Raw genomic sequence first — 14,836 nt, 5'->3', positions numbered from 1 at the left:
ACATCTTGAACGACTACTGACAGATTTGAGAGACCCTTTTGGCAATTTGTGTCCCATCCCTTATCAGAAAACACTTTACCTTGTGTGTTAAGGTGAATGGGGCCAAGGCGGAGTAAATATAAACCCTCTTCAGCATGAGGAACTTGGTAGGGTTCCAGAAATGATACGTACCAAAAAGCAGAACTCCCAAGAAGCAGTCTTCACGTGGTTTTTAAAGCAAACTTTGCTACTTTGGCACCAAAAGAAAGTAAGTGGCTGTCTAAAATGTTTTTGTTTGCAACTGAGAAACATCGTCTGTCTGCAAAGCAGTGCAATTCAGACACTAAATTAAACATCTTACATTTAAAATTTACATGGATTTATAAACATTTTATATAGCAGAGTCAAGAAAGACAAAATAACATGGAGTAATGGAAGAAGGCAGTGCTTATTGTCTGCCTTATCAAACTGATTTATGTGGGTCTTTTGTAATTCAGAAAGATCACAGTGAGTTTTACAGCCAGCTTGTAACAGTGCTACAGCACAGCCAGAGCGGGCATCAACACCAATAAAATCACCAGTTGAAAACTCAAGTACTACTTAGTTCAGCTACTTGGAGGAAGTGTAAGCATGGTTTAGACTGTTATGGGATGTGTATTAACATCCGTCACCAGTACTTGGGAATCCCTGAAGAAACACAGGAAGCTAGTTCTACTTGTATCTGAGGTCTTCTGTGTCCATTTAAGACATTCATTTCCAACAAAGACCCTTCTCCTCCTCCTCTTTACAGACCCTAAGTTCAGAAGAACATAGTCTACAAGGGACTATCCTTGAAAGGAAATAGAAACTGGAAAAGCTGAGATGGAAAATCTTCTGCGGCTTTATTTCTTGCCAATAACTTCCCTTGGATACAGTGTCTACAAGGCAGAAACAGTACATATTACCGCTCAAGTTAATTTCCAAAACAGGCAGCCAGAATTTCCCCAAACAACTGCAGGGTCACAGGTTGGCCATCCTCTTCCTCTCAGTGTAGCCCTCTGAGCATATTAGACTAAACCTGTTTCCACATTTCTGTAATAGCAACAAACCTGAAGCTCAATGAACAAGGGTCAGTTCAAACATTTTATTTTTCCTTGTAAACATATGAGATACAAAAAATGATTTCATTCTATTCTATTATTTCATTATTATTTCATTCTTCATTCTGTTTAGCAGATCTAACGCTGACCTAACGCTAGGTTTGAGAACCACTGCTAGAATTGCAAAGCTGCTGTAGACAGAGTTGTAAGCTTGTCTGATCAAGACAGAGATAAATGGATATATTAATACTCAAAATGCATGAGCTCCTATTGCTGTCCAAAAGAGCTGAGTATTCACAAAAGATGACATCTACTGCATTTAAACAAAATAATGGGCTATAGTCAAAACTGGAAGTCTTTCACAAACCTTTCTGCCTCCTTATCTTTTAGCATTTAATCTCAATTAAATTTGTCTAGCATTTCCAATTTTTTGGTTCCAAATACCAAAACCAATAGAATTACTATGCTTAAAATACATTTTTGTATAAATTACAGAATATGGAAAAAAAAAACAAAAAACAACATGCTAAACGTGGCTTTTTGCTTAACATGTATTCACAGTTTAAATCCTGCCTTTTATAAAATTTTCCTTACTTAACTACGCATAGCCAGATTTTCAATTGTGCATCCCACTCTATTTTTTCCCCCACACCACTAATTAATATGGAAATAGCTTAAAGAAGCTCATTGATAATTTTGACACGTTACTGAAAAAATAATTTTGTTTTCAGCATCATGCTAATGCATGAGGTAAGTAATAGCCAGGTACGCAGACACTAAAGGGATGTATTCCAATCTGAGAGGACTGCTGTCTCTAAGCACATTCACTGGCATCATCAGGAATAAGAGAAAGAAAGGAAACATTCCTATGAAAAGCTCAGTGAGGAAGAGATACCACGCTTTGTAATTATCGTCATATGCAGTGTATAATGCACTCTGACTCATATTTCAGGATTCACCTCTGGAAATCACAGTCACATTATGTAAATGAGGGTTGGAGTGCTGAGGAAGCACTGAAGTGGCACCATGCTGAAGAGCATCACCCACAGACCAACTGCCTTCCAAGCCTTCCCAGCGCAGAAGGCTGCTGCACTACTCCTGGGGCCTGGATCCCTTCCCGCTGCTCCAATTCTCTCAACAGCCTGCGGAAATGTGGTGTTTCTGCTGAGTTTGGGCTTCACACTGTTCACAATTAGGCCCTTAACGAGCGTAAATGTAGACATTAAACCTGAGCAGATTGTTGCAAGTGAATGAAGGCAGAATTGCTGCACCTACTGTGCTTGCTTTGTTTGCAAATATATCATTTTAACAGGTTAGAAACATGACTAGTGATGACTAATCTCTTAAAAGGACTTTATGATAAAGTTCCAAGACTGAAAGCATTCTCCTTGAAGGACATGCTGTGACCTGCACAGAAGTTAACAGGGGATTTGCCTTTACTTCAGCATGAGAAAGTTCAGGTAGCAGATGACTGCCAGGACCTCTAATTTATTCGTTTATGCAACCAGCGGCATAATCATAAAATCATTAAACTGTCAGTCTAGAAATGAGACAAAAATGATGCAAGCTTTGTTATTTAGATAATACACATTAAAGCTAGTCATCTAGATGGATCTGAAAGTTTTGAATTACCAGAAATGGCACAGATCACTTTGCTTCACGTGAGAACCTGCCTTCCAACTTTGTGCCAAACTTTCTCCTATATGCAGCTTATTTGTAGTCCAGCAGTATTACATGCTAAAGAAATGCACATCTCACACAATTCAAATGTGCTTTGTGTATGTTTTATTCACTATAGTCAGGGCTGCCCAGGTAGGAAAAAAAAAAAAAGCCAAACCAAGCACCAGATCCAAAATTAGCATTTTATTCAGAACGTTGGGGTCAGAGGTGTATCATTCATATTCTGGTACACAATACAGAGGCAAAGCTGTTCTCAGAAGTCTCTCCAGTTTGAAAGCTCCTTCCCCCTTCCCTCCCCACCCCCAAAACATACTGTATATTTACTCGTGCCACCAGTATTAGGCCAACTCCCCTCCCCCCTTTTTTGGTACAAATTATGTAAAACTTTTGTGCTAAGAACTTTTCTCCCTCCCCAAACAAACAAAAAAAATAATAAAAATAAAAATAAAAAAAATATTGAGTACTCTAACTACAGTTCAACAATTGAATCAATGTCACTTGTTTTCAACTTGTTTTGTAAATACTTTATCCATAACGAAAGATATAAACATGCAAAAACCTGAATCCATAGTCCAAATAATACATACACATGTTCTGAAGTTTCTGCACTTCTCCACAGACTATGCCAATAAAACATTATGTACACATACCATTTTTACAGTGAAGTGGGAAAAAGTACTAGAAATTAAAAAAAAAAAAAGAAAAAAGTGTACATGGATTAAGACCGAAATGTGTCTAACATTCTAGCGTAAGGAAAAAAAAAATCAATTCTGCTACAAACTGGTGATATGAAAACTCCCTTTATTTGCAACCAGCTGCATAAGTTTTAGAATTTTAGTGAAAAAAATCCCCTAACATCTAAAACTAGAAGTAATATACATTGTTCCACCTCATGGTCTTCTCTCCCAAATAATAAAATTGTTCCACGAGGATTTTTTTTTTAAGTTTTAATCTCCTTATTTTAATAAAAGCAATGCGATGTAACAAAAGCATGTTGAAGCATATTGTGATTCACCTTACTCCTCCCCACCCCAACATATTTTGTCTCTTTAATGCATCATTTCATAAATCAGTACCATTAAAGCCTTAAACATAAAACTAATTCCGATCTGAAAAAGGTACAAAAAGGCACATAAAATCCCAGTGCTTCTGTACTGTAAAATTCAAGTGTAACTGAGCTCAATATTTTTTTCCAAACAGCATTGGATCACTGATATTCCACGGAGCCCAAATTGGTTTGCAGCCTATGCCAAAGCCTTCAGCAAGCACTTGTGCTAGTAGACTACAAAGTTAAAGCCTAGCTTCTGTATGCTTTTGGGGAATATCAGTTGAAATGTTTGTACTTGTCCAAAAACAAAGTTCACTTTGAAGTTCAGTCATCACCTCCACCGTACATATCAGCAAGTTTCTTGAAACGTGGGCCCCAGTCATTTAGGTAGTCATAGTCTTGCTCACCACCACTACTTGAGGAGTTAAGAGAGCTCAAGGATCCAGCAGTGGAGCCACTTCCTTCATAGTCAAAGACTAAGAGGGAGTCATATGGTGGGGCTGTAGGGTCATTGTCGGCTGCTTTAAGTCCCTGTAATCATGAAAGGGAGAAAAAAAAAGAAGTAAGTTTTGTATCAGAGAGAGGCAGCAAGTAACTGGAACATCGCAGTGCAGTTATCTACCAACCACCACCTGAGAAAACCAAGTTCTTGTTTGTCTGTGGTTCATGTCAAGGAGAACAGGATTCACTGATGGGTTTCCAGCATTAAGCACTGGACATTTTGAATGTAACTGTACATGCAGCTCTAACAAAACTGTAAGAGAACATTACTACACAAGGAACAATGCTAATAAATACACACTTTCAGAGCTACACAGCTCACAACCTGAGGCATGAGCAATATGGGACTGGTTAAACAGACAGATGGGATAGGAAAAAATATGCATGTTTGCAAAGATTTGCTTTAACAGCCATCTCACATGGCCAATAACATATCCACTGACATCGCTGGCCTGCAGGTCCATCTGTGTGTGCCAAAAGCCATATTTAGTCAGTTCTGCAAAATTAATGTACCTCTGTAGACTGCTGTGTGAAAAAGATACAATATGTTGGCTTAAGCCGTATGTGCTTTGCCACCCATAAGATTCTATCTGCTCTTCATAAAACACACACAAGAAAAGACATCAAAGACAAATACACCACTAAAACCATTTCTGTTTCTTTGTTTCAAAGAAGTCATGTTATCAACACACAAATACTGGGTCTTCAGTAATTTTAAACTTCTACTCTCTATGGCTGAATAACCTAAACTAAAACCAAAATAAATTAACAAGGGACAAGTAGGGAAAGAACGACACTTCTAAAGAAGATAATTTTTCCTGTTTTCTTACATAGGTGCAAACCTAAACAATAAATTTAATTTTAGTATATGCAGCAATTGCTCTGTGGCGAGAGACATTTATTCTGAGAAGTTACAAGTTGAATATAACGGGCTGCAGCCTGAAGTTAAAAGTGAAAGCTCTCTTGTGTTTTGGATTTTTCAACGTCACAGTTTCTTCCACAGGATTAGCAATGATTCTTCAAGATTTTCTGCACTTTCAAGATGATCTACTCTGGCAGACACCAATGAGGAATAGTATGACTGCCAAAGTTCTTGAAGGCTTAGATAAGACTTTATGTTGTTCACTGTTAAAATAATTTTAACCAGTGCTATTTGCGCCAATTTTCTTTTCAATTTTTAATGGTTGTCTATTTCTTTAAAGAATCACATTCTTATATTCATTTTTTGAAGGATTAATGTGCATCCTTTTAATTATTTAACATATTTTCTTTATACAAAAGGATGTTTTTCTCTCAATCACGAACTGTTTAGTCTGAAAGTGATGTAATGGAAATAGCTGTTTTTCTTCCTAGATATATGCTAAAATACCATTAATTAAAGCATATAGTATTAATAAGAGAATCCTGATTTTTATCACCTAAAATAATTGAGAAGCGTGAAAAATGTACTAATTTTGCAAATCAGTGCTGGAAAGGCCCAGCATATTTATCAAGCTAGCGACCTCCATTCAAGAACATACTTTGGACTTAAAATGATCATTTCACACATATAACAACATCAAGCAGGCTATCAATAGCCTGCACAAGAAGGATAATTTTGAATTATCTGATAAACGTAATTCACGATACTCATTATCTTTCTCTTTGGATTTTTCCATTGTGATGGCCACAGTATGGACAAATAATTCAAGATTCCTAAAATGTAACAGCAAGCAAGCATTCTCCCCCTGTTCAGCTTCAAAGCTTGAAATAGTTCTAAGGCTTTCTCTCCGTTTCTGCTGCTGAAGCAGAAATGCAACTAAACTTCTCAGGCACTAGCTGGCCTTGCAATATTTGTATCTTCCCTTAAGCTTGGTTGGGGTGATGGAGTCCCATGCTTTTCGAACACAGGTGACAGGGAAGGAGAATAAGCATGAGCTTAAGGAGTGCTGCAGTATGAATCTCAGGTGTCTGTGTGTGAAAAGTCATTTACAAAGGTGTTTTGGAGAGGAAATGTTATTTCCCTGATATTCTGCCTAGGAACAGCCAGCCAAACATTGGATTCTAACTTATTAAAATCAGTGAACAAAGTATTTTCCTATGTGACTGCAGAAATTCTCAAGCCTGTCAGCTATCCACACCAAGAAGGTAGGCAACATCCTTCTGCCTTTTCTTTCCACAGGGAATGTTGGCTTTTTGCAATTTGCTGCCAGGATTATGATAGCATTTAAAATTAAAACCGGTTTTGAGCTACTGACTTATAAGACAGTAGCTCACTGTTACTCCACTGACAAATGCACTGTTTCAAAGGTTGCTCTTACTGTGTAACCCATTTTATTCAGAGAGCTATGGGCCGTGTATGGAAGTACTGACTCAACTCCACAGCCCAAGTTACAATGATAGTTGCCCCTATTTTTTGGCCAAAAATTCCTCAGACTCACAGTATAACAACTGAACTTAGTCTTTAACTCTTCAAAAGATAACCAAGTTCTCTGCCATATTTGTATGGCAAGTTACATGGTAAGATAGTGAAGGAATACTGTAGTGGTGGTTTTTTACATTCCTCTCTGCTAAGCATATTCTCTGAACATACTCAGTGCACTGCTTTGCTCCACTGCTGGGTTCTACAGCATGTCTGAAGCTGGAGATGCTCAATGTTAGCTTAGGCAATGAAATCGGCTTATGAAGCTCCTTGTGGTTTCAGTATTGCCACCTTTCTGCTTCCCTTTCAACAGGTGGTACCACAACGTGCTGTATTGGCATGACAGAGAAGGCAAAAAATGGTTGCCAAGAACTTCTCATTTTACTGAAATGTCATTGTCAACCACTTCTCAAAAAAATCCCTCAGTCTTTCCCAGATGTGCTCAAGAATCTCAGAACAGTGGATTTCTTGTAGTTATTTGGAATAGAAGTTCCTGAGCTGAAAACCCGAAACTTTTATTATAAAGAGCAGATTATTCAACAGCTGAATTGCTGAGACACATGCTTAGTTCTCCATCTTTCAGGAGGATCAAATCACATTTCTTTGCATTTGTTATACTTGCAATGCACAAAAGCAGACACAAGAACAGCTGATGTGAAAACCAGTAATGTCGTGACAATACAAAGGAGAGCTTGAGACCTAGAACAGACTGAGTAGCAACCTCACTTCCTCCTTTACACATTTTGCAGAGGAATAGGAAAGACTACAGCAGTGTCTTGACTGAGGAACAATGGTAACCTTAAATTATGCTTGCTTGGTATGTGCAGCATTCTTAATTTGTCTCAAATCAAGGGAAAAAAGAACCCACAAAATCTCAAACTAACATGAAACTTTACAAAATCAGAGATCTAGCACTTCTATTTTCATTAATCCTACTACTTAATCAGGTTCAACTAACTTTTGATGAGAATAGAAGAATAGAGCCTTACCAGGAAATATGAAAGACTGATTCAATATGTTTTTTACTTGACAAGAGAAAACAGAAAACATACAGCGACTTTTACTCTGCTTAGAGGTGTACTGTATCAATAACCATTTACTAAGAATGAATTGAGGGTCCTCCATGTCCTCGTGGGATGAGACCTTTAGTTTGTAATTTAAATTTAATTTACCTCAGGCTATGTCCTCTATTGATTATAAATATATTCTTAGCCACAAACTCTCCACCACAACATAATTTGTTTAAGATTTCTAAGGACAGCATAGGTGGTTTTTGAAAACAGGTTTAACAAAGCTTCTGCAAACAGGTCTGATTGATACTGTCCTGCAAATCCCAGCTATTCTAAGCATTAATTATGCTCCACACTCTGCAGGTTATGTTTTAAAAAGCTCAAAATGGAAAAAAAAAAGTCTACAGAGGATTCTTAATAACACATGACTTATTTCCCTGACTTGTTTGTACACTGAACTGGAAGAAAAGAAGGTTTTTCCCTCCCCCCTTAAATTAGAGATTCATCTATCCATTGAAATAGACAAAACAAGAAAGTCCCCGAGGTCATTTAGCTTATGCCTGCAAAACATATTTTGATTATAAAGGCACCTTTGGAATGTTCTTATTTTGGAAATTTCATAGCTCTGTATGTGTTATCTTAACTTTATAAGTGTTATAAAAATAATTCAAAGTTTTATCATACTTGTAACTTGTTTTTCAACTGAGAAGTCATTAGAACACTACAAAATACTTATACTTACATACTTCTCATTGAGTTAAGTAGATTTAATACAACTGATGACAGCTAGAAAGTAATATACTACAAAAACAAATTAAGTACTTCCGAAGGGAAAGAAACAAAATGACTCACTAGGTCTTTTTCACATTTTGTTTCTATGACTGTGTAATAGAAGTAAGAGGAAAAAAACACCCCATGCTTTCTCAGGTGATGGTAGCTAAACCCTCTAGCATCTGAAATGAATGACTATGGTTCTTTTTTGTCAGAAGCTGGAGTAATTCAGTGGCCAATCTGAACAATACTAGCTCTGTGTCTGAGTTACTGGTGAGCATAGAATTCAACAGACTAAATTAATTCCCACACGTGGGCCAGCATCCCAAAGGATCAGACTGATCAGCTACTCTGGGAACAGAGCCAAGTCCTCCAAAAGACTGGACTGATCTCCACAAAGCCTTGTAATCTTTTCAAGCCAATGGGGTAAATGCAGACTTCGTTACCGAGGTACTGGCAACTGAAAGGCAGCCTCTCTCTGTTCAGTTAGCAACTGGGCTAGTTTTGCACATGGTATGGGTTATGGCTGACCAAGGAAAAAATTATGGCGCGACTGGTAGTTACAGAAGAAGTAAGCTTTTTGCCTAATCATGTTAAATTTGGATGCAGAGGTAATGAACTTGCCCTTTCTTATCTTGTTATTTTGTTTTCATAGCTTGGAACAACTTCTGTCTGAGCTGTCCTAAGAAATGTCTGGTACAGGTTTTACCAAAGGTATTTCTTTAATTTATTCTATGTAAAACAGAAGAATTATCTTTTTTTGTTTTGTTTTGTTTTTTCCCTACTGAATTACCAAGTTGGGTATATCTTGCAAGGGTTGCTGACAATGAGCTGCAGGTGGAATTGTCTGAAGGGAGGTTGAAAACCTGTGCAGCCTGAATGTTTATGCTCCAGACACTGGTAATTTGGAATGTTAATTGTAATAGTAACTACTATAGTAAAATGCCATTTTTTTTTCTCCCAATAGACTTCTTAGAATCACATTTGCCACAGGAAATTTTAATATAACACAAATTAAGATAAAACTGTTGTGAGGAAATAAAATCTTCATTTTGCTGGGGCTTCTGGCAAAACTGAGCATGAAGAAACCTTGGCTGCAACTGTCTGCTTCAGAGTGAGGTGGAATGCCCCATAGTAAAATGGAAATGAAATCCTAAGAAAGACATACCTTATGATATAAATAAATGGTTGAAACATAGAATATGCCTCAGATAGTTCCTTTCAATCAGAGGACATAATTAACTCACAGCTAGCTTGAAGATAAGAAAATTGCCATGCTTTCTTTAATTTCATATATAATTATAGGGTTAATTTTATTTTAGAGTCGATGATATTATTTACATTATTTTATTATATAAAAGTAGCTCGAAGAAGCCTTCTCTTTTAGGTGATGGGCAAAAGGAAACAAAAAGAAAGGTATTGACCTAATAAAAAAGAAGAACGTAAGAAAATGATTCTCAGCTTGTCAGTACTGTGATTATAAACATACTGAGTTAAATCAGGACAGCACCTACTGTTTCTACATCTCCATGTACACATTGATGCTAGATTCTTCAGAAGTGACAACATACTGAGAAGCAGCATTGCAAGAAAAGCTTGCTGAGTAATTTATAAGTCACAGGAGGCTGGACAAACCTCTGCCCCTTTTCTGGCTTTCCAGAAATTACCCTCATTCCTTGTCTAGGCTCTGTAAGAGCAAACTCTGCTGCATGAAAAGGAAAATCAAGATATTGAGGTGTGTTCTTCAGGATATTGAGGTTAGTGTTCTTCCCTGCTGCTTGCCTGGTCACACTCATGTAAGTATAGGATGGGAAAACAATCTATCTGGAAGAAGATAGGCACAAGGAAGTTCTGGTGTGTACATTGTCTTGGCCAGCAACTGAGGTTTCTTATTCTCCCATGTGTCCACTGTTTTCCAGAAGCCAATAATAATTGTAGTATTTAGAAGTAAAAGGCATGCAAAATCCTCTTTGTTGAGCCACTTCTTTCTAATATAAGTCTTCCACAAACCCGAATACTCTTAAAAACAAATTTAACTGGAACAGCTTTCTGCTGGTTATCTCCCTGTAGATACTTTAAAATTGCTTCGCTGTATACCTTATTAGGAGCAAACTCAATTTTCTGCAGCTTTACTAACACAGAAGAAAGTGTATTAGCCTGATTTTTCTTTAAAACAAACAAGAATAAACATGTTTGCAAAAACAGTTCTCTGCAATACTTGCCCAGCTGTAACTGCCGAAGAAGATAGTGAAAATTAGCATAATTAACTACTACTACTCATCTACAGAATACAGAATTATTAAACGATAATTTACAACTTAAAAATAATCTAAATATTTGTTTTCCTGTAATTAATGAGAACAAGAAATGAACTCTACTATCTCAAGTTTCACAAAACCAATGATTTAGGACTGACCAGTAATTAAAATAATGAAACAAATATTTGTAGTAGTATTTCTTTTACAACTGTGAGCAATCTGTATAATCTGAATCTAACATTTATCTTTATTAATTTGAAGAATCAAAGGTAACACAGAGACTTTTAAAGCTCTATGACAAGTATTAAAAACACTTACATAACATTTAATTTAGCTGCCCTGCTCACTAATCGTATTTGATGGAATTCTTTTGGTCTTATTGAAGGTACAGAACTTCCACTGTTAATCTAGATTCAAAGGGTAATGTACAAGGAAAATGAGTATGAACTTCCTCCATTATTAAATTACTCTGAATTAATAAATGAATTTAGGCTAAACTATAATTTTGTTAGTCTATTTATTACTCGGAACCCACAGAATAATCCTGCTTGGAGATACTGTGGTTGCGGCTGATAACGTATTATGAATGTAATTAATACAAATATACAGAAGTTAATTGATGTATCTTCTCTTTCTGTTTGAATGAGTTAATTAAATTTGCCCACACTTCAAAAGAACATATTTACTTAAATCTAGCAAGACAATTTTAATTGTTTAAGTAAGTTTTAAAAAGTTATCATGTTCAAACATAACAGCTACTCGTGCAGAGCACAATTAACAAAATATAAAAGCTTATCTTATCTTAGGAGTAAACTCTTTCTTTCCTTTACCTCATTAATGAAGTCCCCAATGTCCCCAGGATGAGGAGCAGCTGATCTGACTGGATACTGAGGTTCTGCATGGATTGGCCTTTCATCAAGACGTCTGATTCCAACAGGTTTGATGGCATCTGGTTCCACAGTGTCAGGCTGTTGAAGCTGGCTCAAGTCATAATCCTGCAAAATATGAAGCAAAGAGAGTACGTTAGGAGAATTTTAAACAGTATCTGTCAGGGGAAACATGAAAAGAAAAAAAAAAAAGAAAATACAAGGAATCATTTCACCACAAGTTCTATTTTCAGGATTGTAACACTGAGAGTAAGTCTAAAACATTGTTATTTGCATACCAACAGGATGTTATTTGATTTATACTCCCTGAACCTACTGTTTTGATTCTATTCCATCAGATTTGTAGAGCTTCTCATAAATTTTCCATTGAGAAGCAAGGATTTGAGTAGTACTATTAAGAGACTAAACACTTTGCCTAGTAATGCTGATTTACTGCACAGAGCAAAGATGCCAAATCCAACTCTTATTTTTCTAAGCAAATAAATGCCAGACATTCTTATTCTGAGAAAGATGCAAGCGCACTGCTCTGAAGCGTTTTTGTAATACATTCAAAGAATGAGTTTAAGACTCCTTGCTGATTTCATGTGGCTTCCATAATATGAAAGCCAAAGGGGGAAAAATGTCATAAGAAGTACAAAGCTCCTCAGATTTGGTCTTAATTCTAAGCATTTTCTAAAGATTACTTGTGGATCTGTTCATTAAGTACTTGATGCTGCAGTTTCAAACTCTGGCAGACTGATGAAGCTAGCATAGCAGTATGAATTTCAATAAGCAGTATGTATGTATATAAAATTTTTAATTAGAATGTTTATGCATTTAAGATAGGTATGTCTGAATACTTTTTGCACAGTGTGATGCACTTCAGCATTGTAATTCACCTCACTGTTGTCATGTCTAGAAGGTAGTCACGATCAAAGACGCTTTTGCACAAGACACCAGTAAAAATGCCGAACAAGGAACTGGGCTCAAAGGCTTAAACTAAAGCCATCCACGAGCTACCCAGCAGACTGGGGCTCATGCCAACTCAACTGTATGCCTGACACCTTGCCCCACATATAACCCAAGCAGTTGAGGGGCACTCTAAATAAGCTATCCTGTCTTCAGTTTCTGTTTTTCATCAGTGATTTCCTGGTAAAAATCATATTTGTAATGTCATTTTGCTGGAAACTGTCTGTGCAGACAATTACGTTTTTATTGGTTCCTAAGTGACTCCTAAGGAAGAAATGCAAGTACAAACTTCTGCTGTCACTTCATGGGATGTAGGTCCTTTTGAGAGTATTACCTACCATGACCCCCAAAACCAGATTTTTCAACAGGAGGAGAAGTCTGTTGACAGCAGTGAAGGGTAGCTTGTTGGGTGAACTTTAACAATTAAATCACTACAACTTCTAATTTGTTACTCAGGTCCTCAGCTGACTGCACACAAATATATACTCAAAAAGGTGGAACAACTTCACTGAGATCTGAGAAAACAGCTTTATATATTTTAATTAAATTACAAATTCCTTGGGGCAGAACTGCAACTTCAACCCTTCAGTTCGTCATGCACCAAACAGGGTAAGTGATTTCCATGAAGCAGTATGGATTGGAGAAAAGTAAACAGAACTCCTTACCTTTTCCCTTTTTATTATGTAAAATAAATCAAAACAGCTTAGAAACACACTATCAGAAAATACTATCGAACAGAAAAGAATGTACTTTTTAGAATTTATAAATACGTAACGAGTGTTTTTCATATCCTCCCTAAAGATAAAGGTGCAAAACACAAACGGGGATAATTGATTGATTTTTTTTTTTTAATACTAGGCATTTTTATATGGATGAATTTGAACAGGTACGGTCAAAGAAAAATACATTAAAACCAGGAGAGCCTCTGGTCATTTCAGTTTTACAGCGATAAGATGTTTTCTTTTTCACCCATTCCTGTATGCAAACAGCTCTTTCTCTGATTAGTGGTCATACAGAAACTAAACAAGTTTCTAAACAGTACTAAACAAGTCTGACAGAGCCTTCCACATCTAAGGCCATTCTCCTGTATATATGCAGTTTGAGACATCTCCAGGCTTTATAGCTACAAAGACAGCAAAGATTGCCATCCTCAAGGCAACAGTGGTGCAGAATGTCTCCTTATGTGGACTCCCACTTTGGATTTCCTTTCTAGGGTAATTTATGACACTGCCTTCCAGACTTCTATCAGAGGAAATTTATTCTGCAGGTCTATTAGTGTCTGGACAGGAAGAAAAGATCCATTGTGCTTATTACCACAGACTCTCAATTCTCTTGTATCATTAAAATCAATACCAACTGTACATCAGTCAGGTATGGCAAGTCATCCACCATCTCCCCAAACTGGCTTAATGCTGTACAAACACAGCATCGTGCAATGTCTCCAGCTGTTTCAACATTCTGTCTGAAGTCAACTCTACTCAATTACTGCAAAGAAAAAGAAAGAAATATGTTTCAAAAGAGCCAGGGCGTAAGCTATTTAGGACTGCTGAAATTCCATCTCTTTGCTCAATGTTGCATTCACTGCTAGATAAATAGGAAAACTTTTCCTGTATTTTCTAAAGCTCTTGAACAGACTTTCAGGTTTGTCTCAAGCTGAGTTTAACATAGTTAACTGCAGAAGTGACAGCTTAAAGGAAAACTGTGCTGTATCAGAGAGAAAACAAAACATGGTGGGTTAAGTTGGGACAGCTAGCCTGGAGCAATGGGTCATTATTTCTACTCTTATTTCAAGATCACAAGTCAACACTGTTTTGTCTTAGCTCCTGCCTTCTTCCATACAACCTGCTCATCATTTAAATCTGTTGAGCGACTGAGGAAGAAGACTAGGCCCTCTGTTGGAAACATACCTGAGCAAAGTCTGACAGCATCCAGTTCATACGGCTGCCAACTTTTGTCAGAGGCATTTATTTACTTGCTTCTGTTGTTTAGCCCTAACTTCATTAATTTTAGAATACCTTTCCCTTCCTTCAGTTTGAATTTGAGCAAATTTGTTCAGAGGGTTTGATTTTTTTTTTTCTTCAAACTTCTGGATAAGCTCAGTTTGTTGATGGAAAGAAGCAGCTAATACTAGATTCTCTCTATTGGAACATAGCTAAAGCCTGTCCATCTCTGGCATCACTATTTTACTTCTTGCTGAAATAAATCCCATCATCTGTACTGAAGCAGAAAACCTTGTTTTGATTTGCTTTTGGTTTATAGAAAGGAACTAACATC

General features: G+C 36.9%; 1 protein-coding gene across 2 annotated transcripts in view; it reads right to left on the bottom strand.

Moving 5' to 3' along the window:
• Window positions 1-2,906: 2,906 nt before the first annotated feature.
• CDH2 (cadherin 2) overlaps window positions 2,907-14,836 on the bottom strand; it is a 117,974-nt gene continuing 106,044 nt past the window's right edge. For both annotated transcript variants that reach the window (XM_068671815.1, XM_068671816.1), the window contains 2 exons: window positions 11,558-11,722; window positions 2,907-4,317 (listed from right to left, as the gene is read on the bottom strand). In XM_068671815.1, coding sequence (XP_068527916.1) covers window positions 4,111-4,317; window positions 11,558-11,722 — 372 coding nt within the window. In that variant the 3' untranslated portion in view covers window positions 2,907-4,110. The remainder of the gene's footprint in view (window positions 4,318-11,557; window positions 11,723-14,836) is intronic.

This window comes from Anas acuta, chromosome 2, assembly GCF_963932015.1.
Source record: "Anas acuta chromosome 2, bAnaAcu1.1, whole genome shotgun sequence".
NCBI classification, from domain to species: Eukaryota; Metazoa; Chordata; class Aves; order Anseriformes; family Anatidae; genus Anas; species Anas acuta.
Note: the sequence above shows the minus strand (reverse complement) of the source record. Positions and strands in the feature narration are given on the sequence as shown.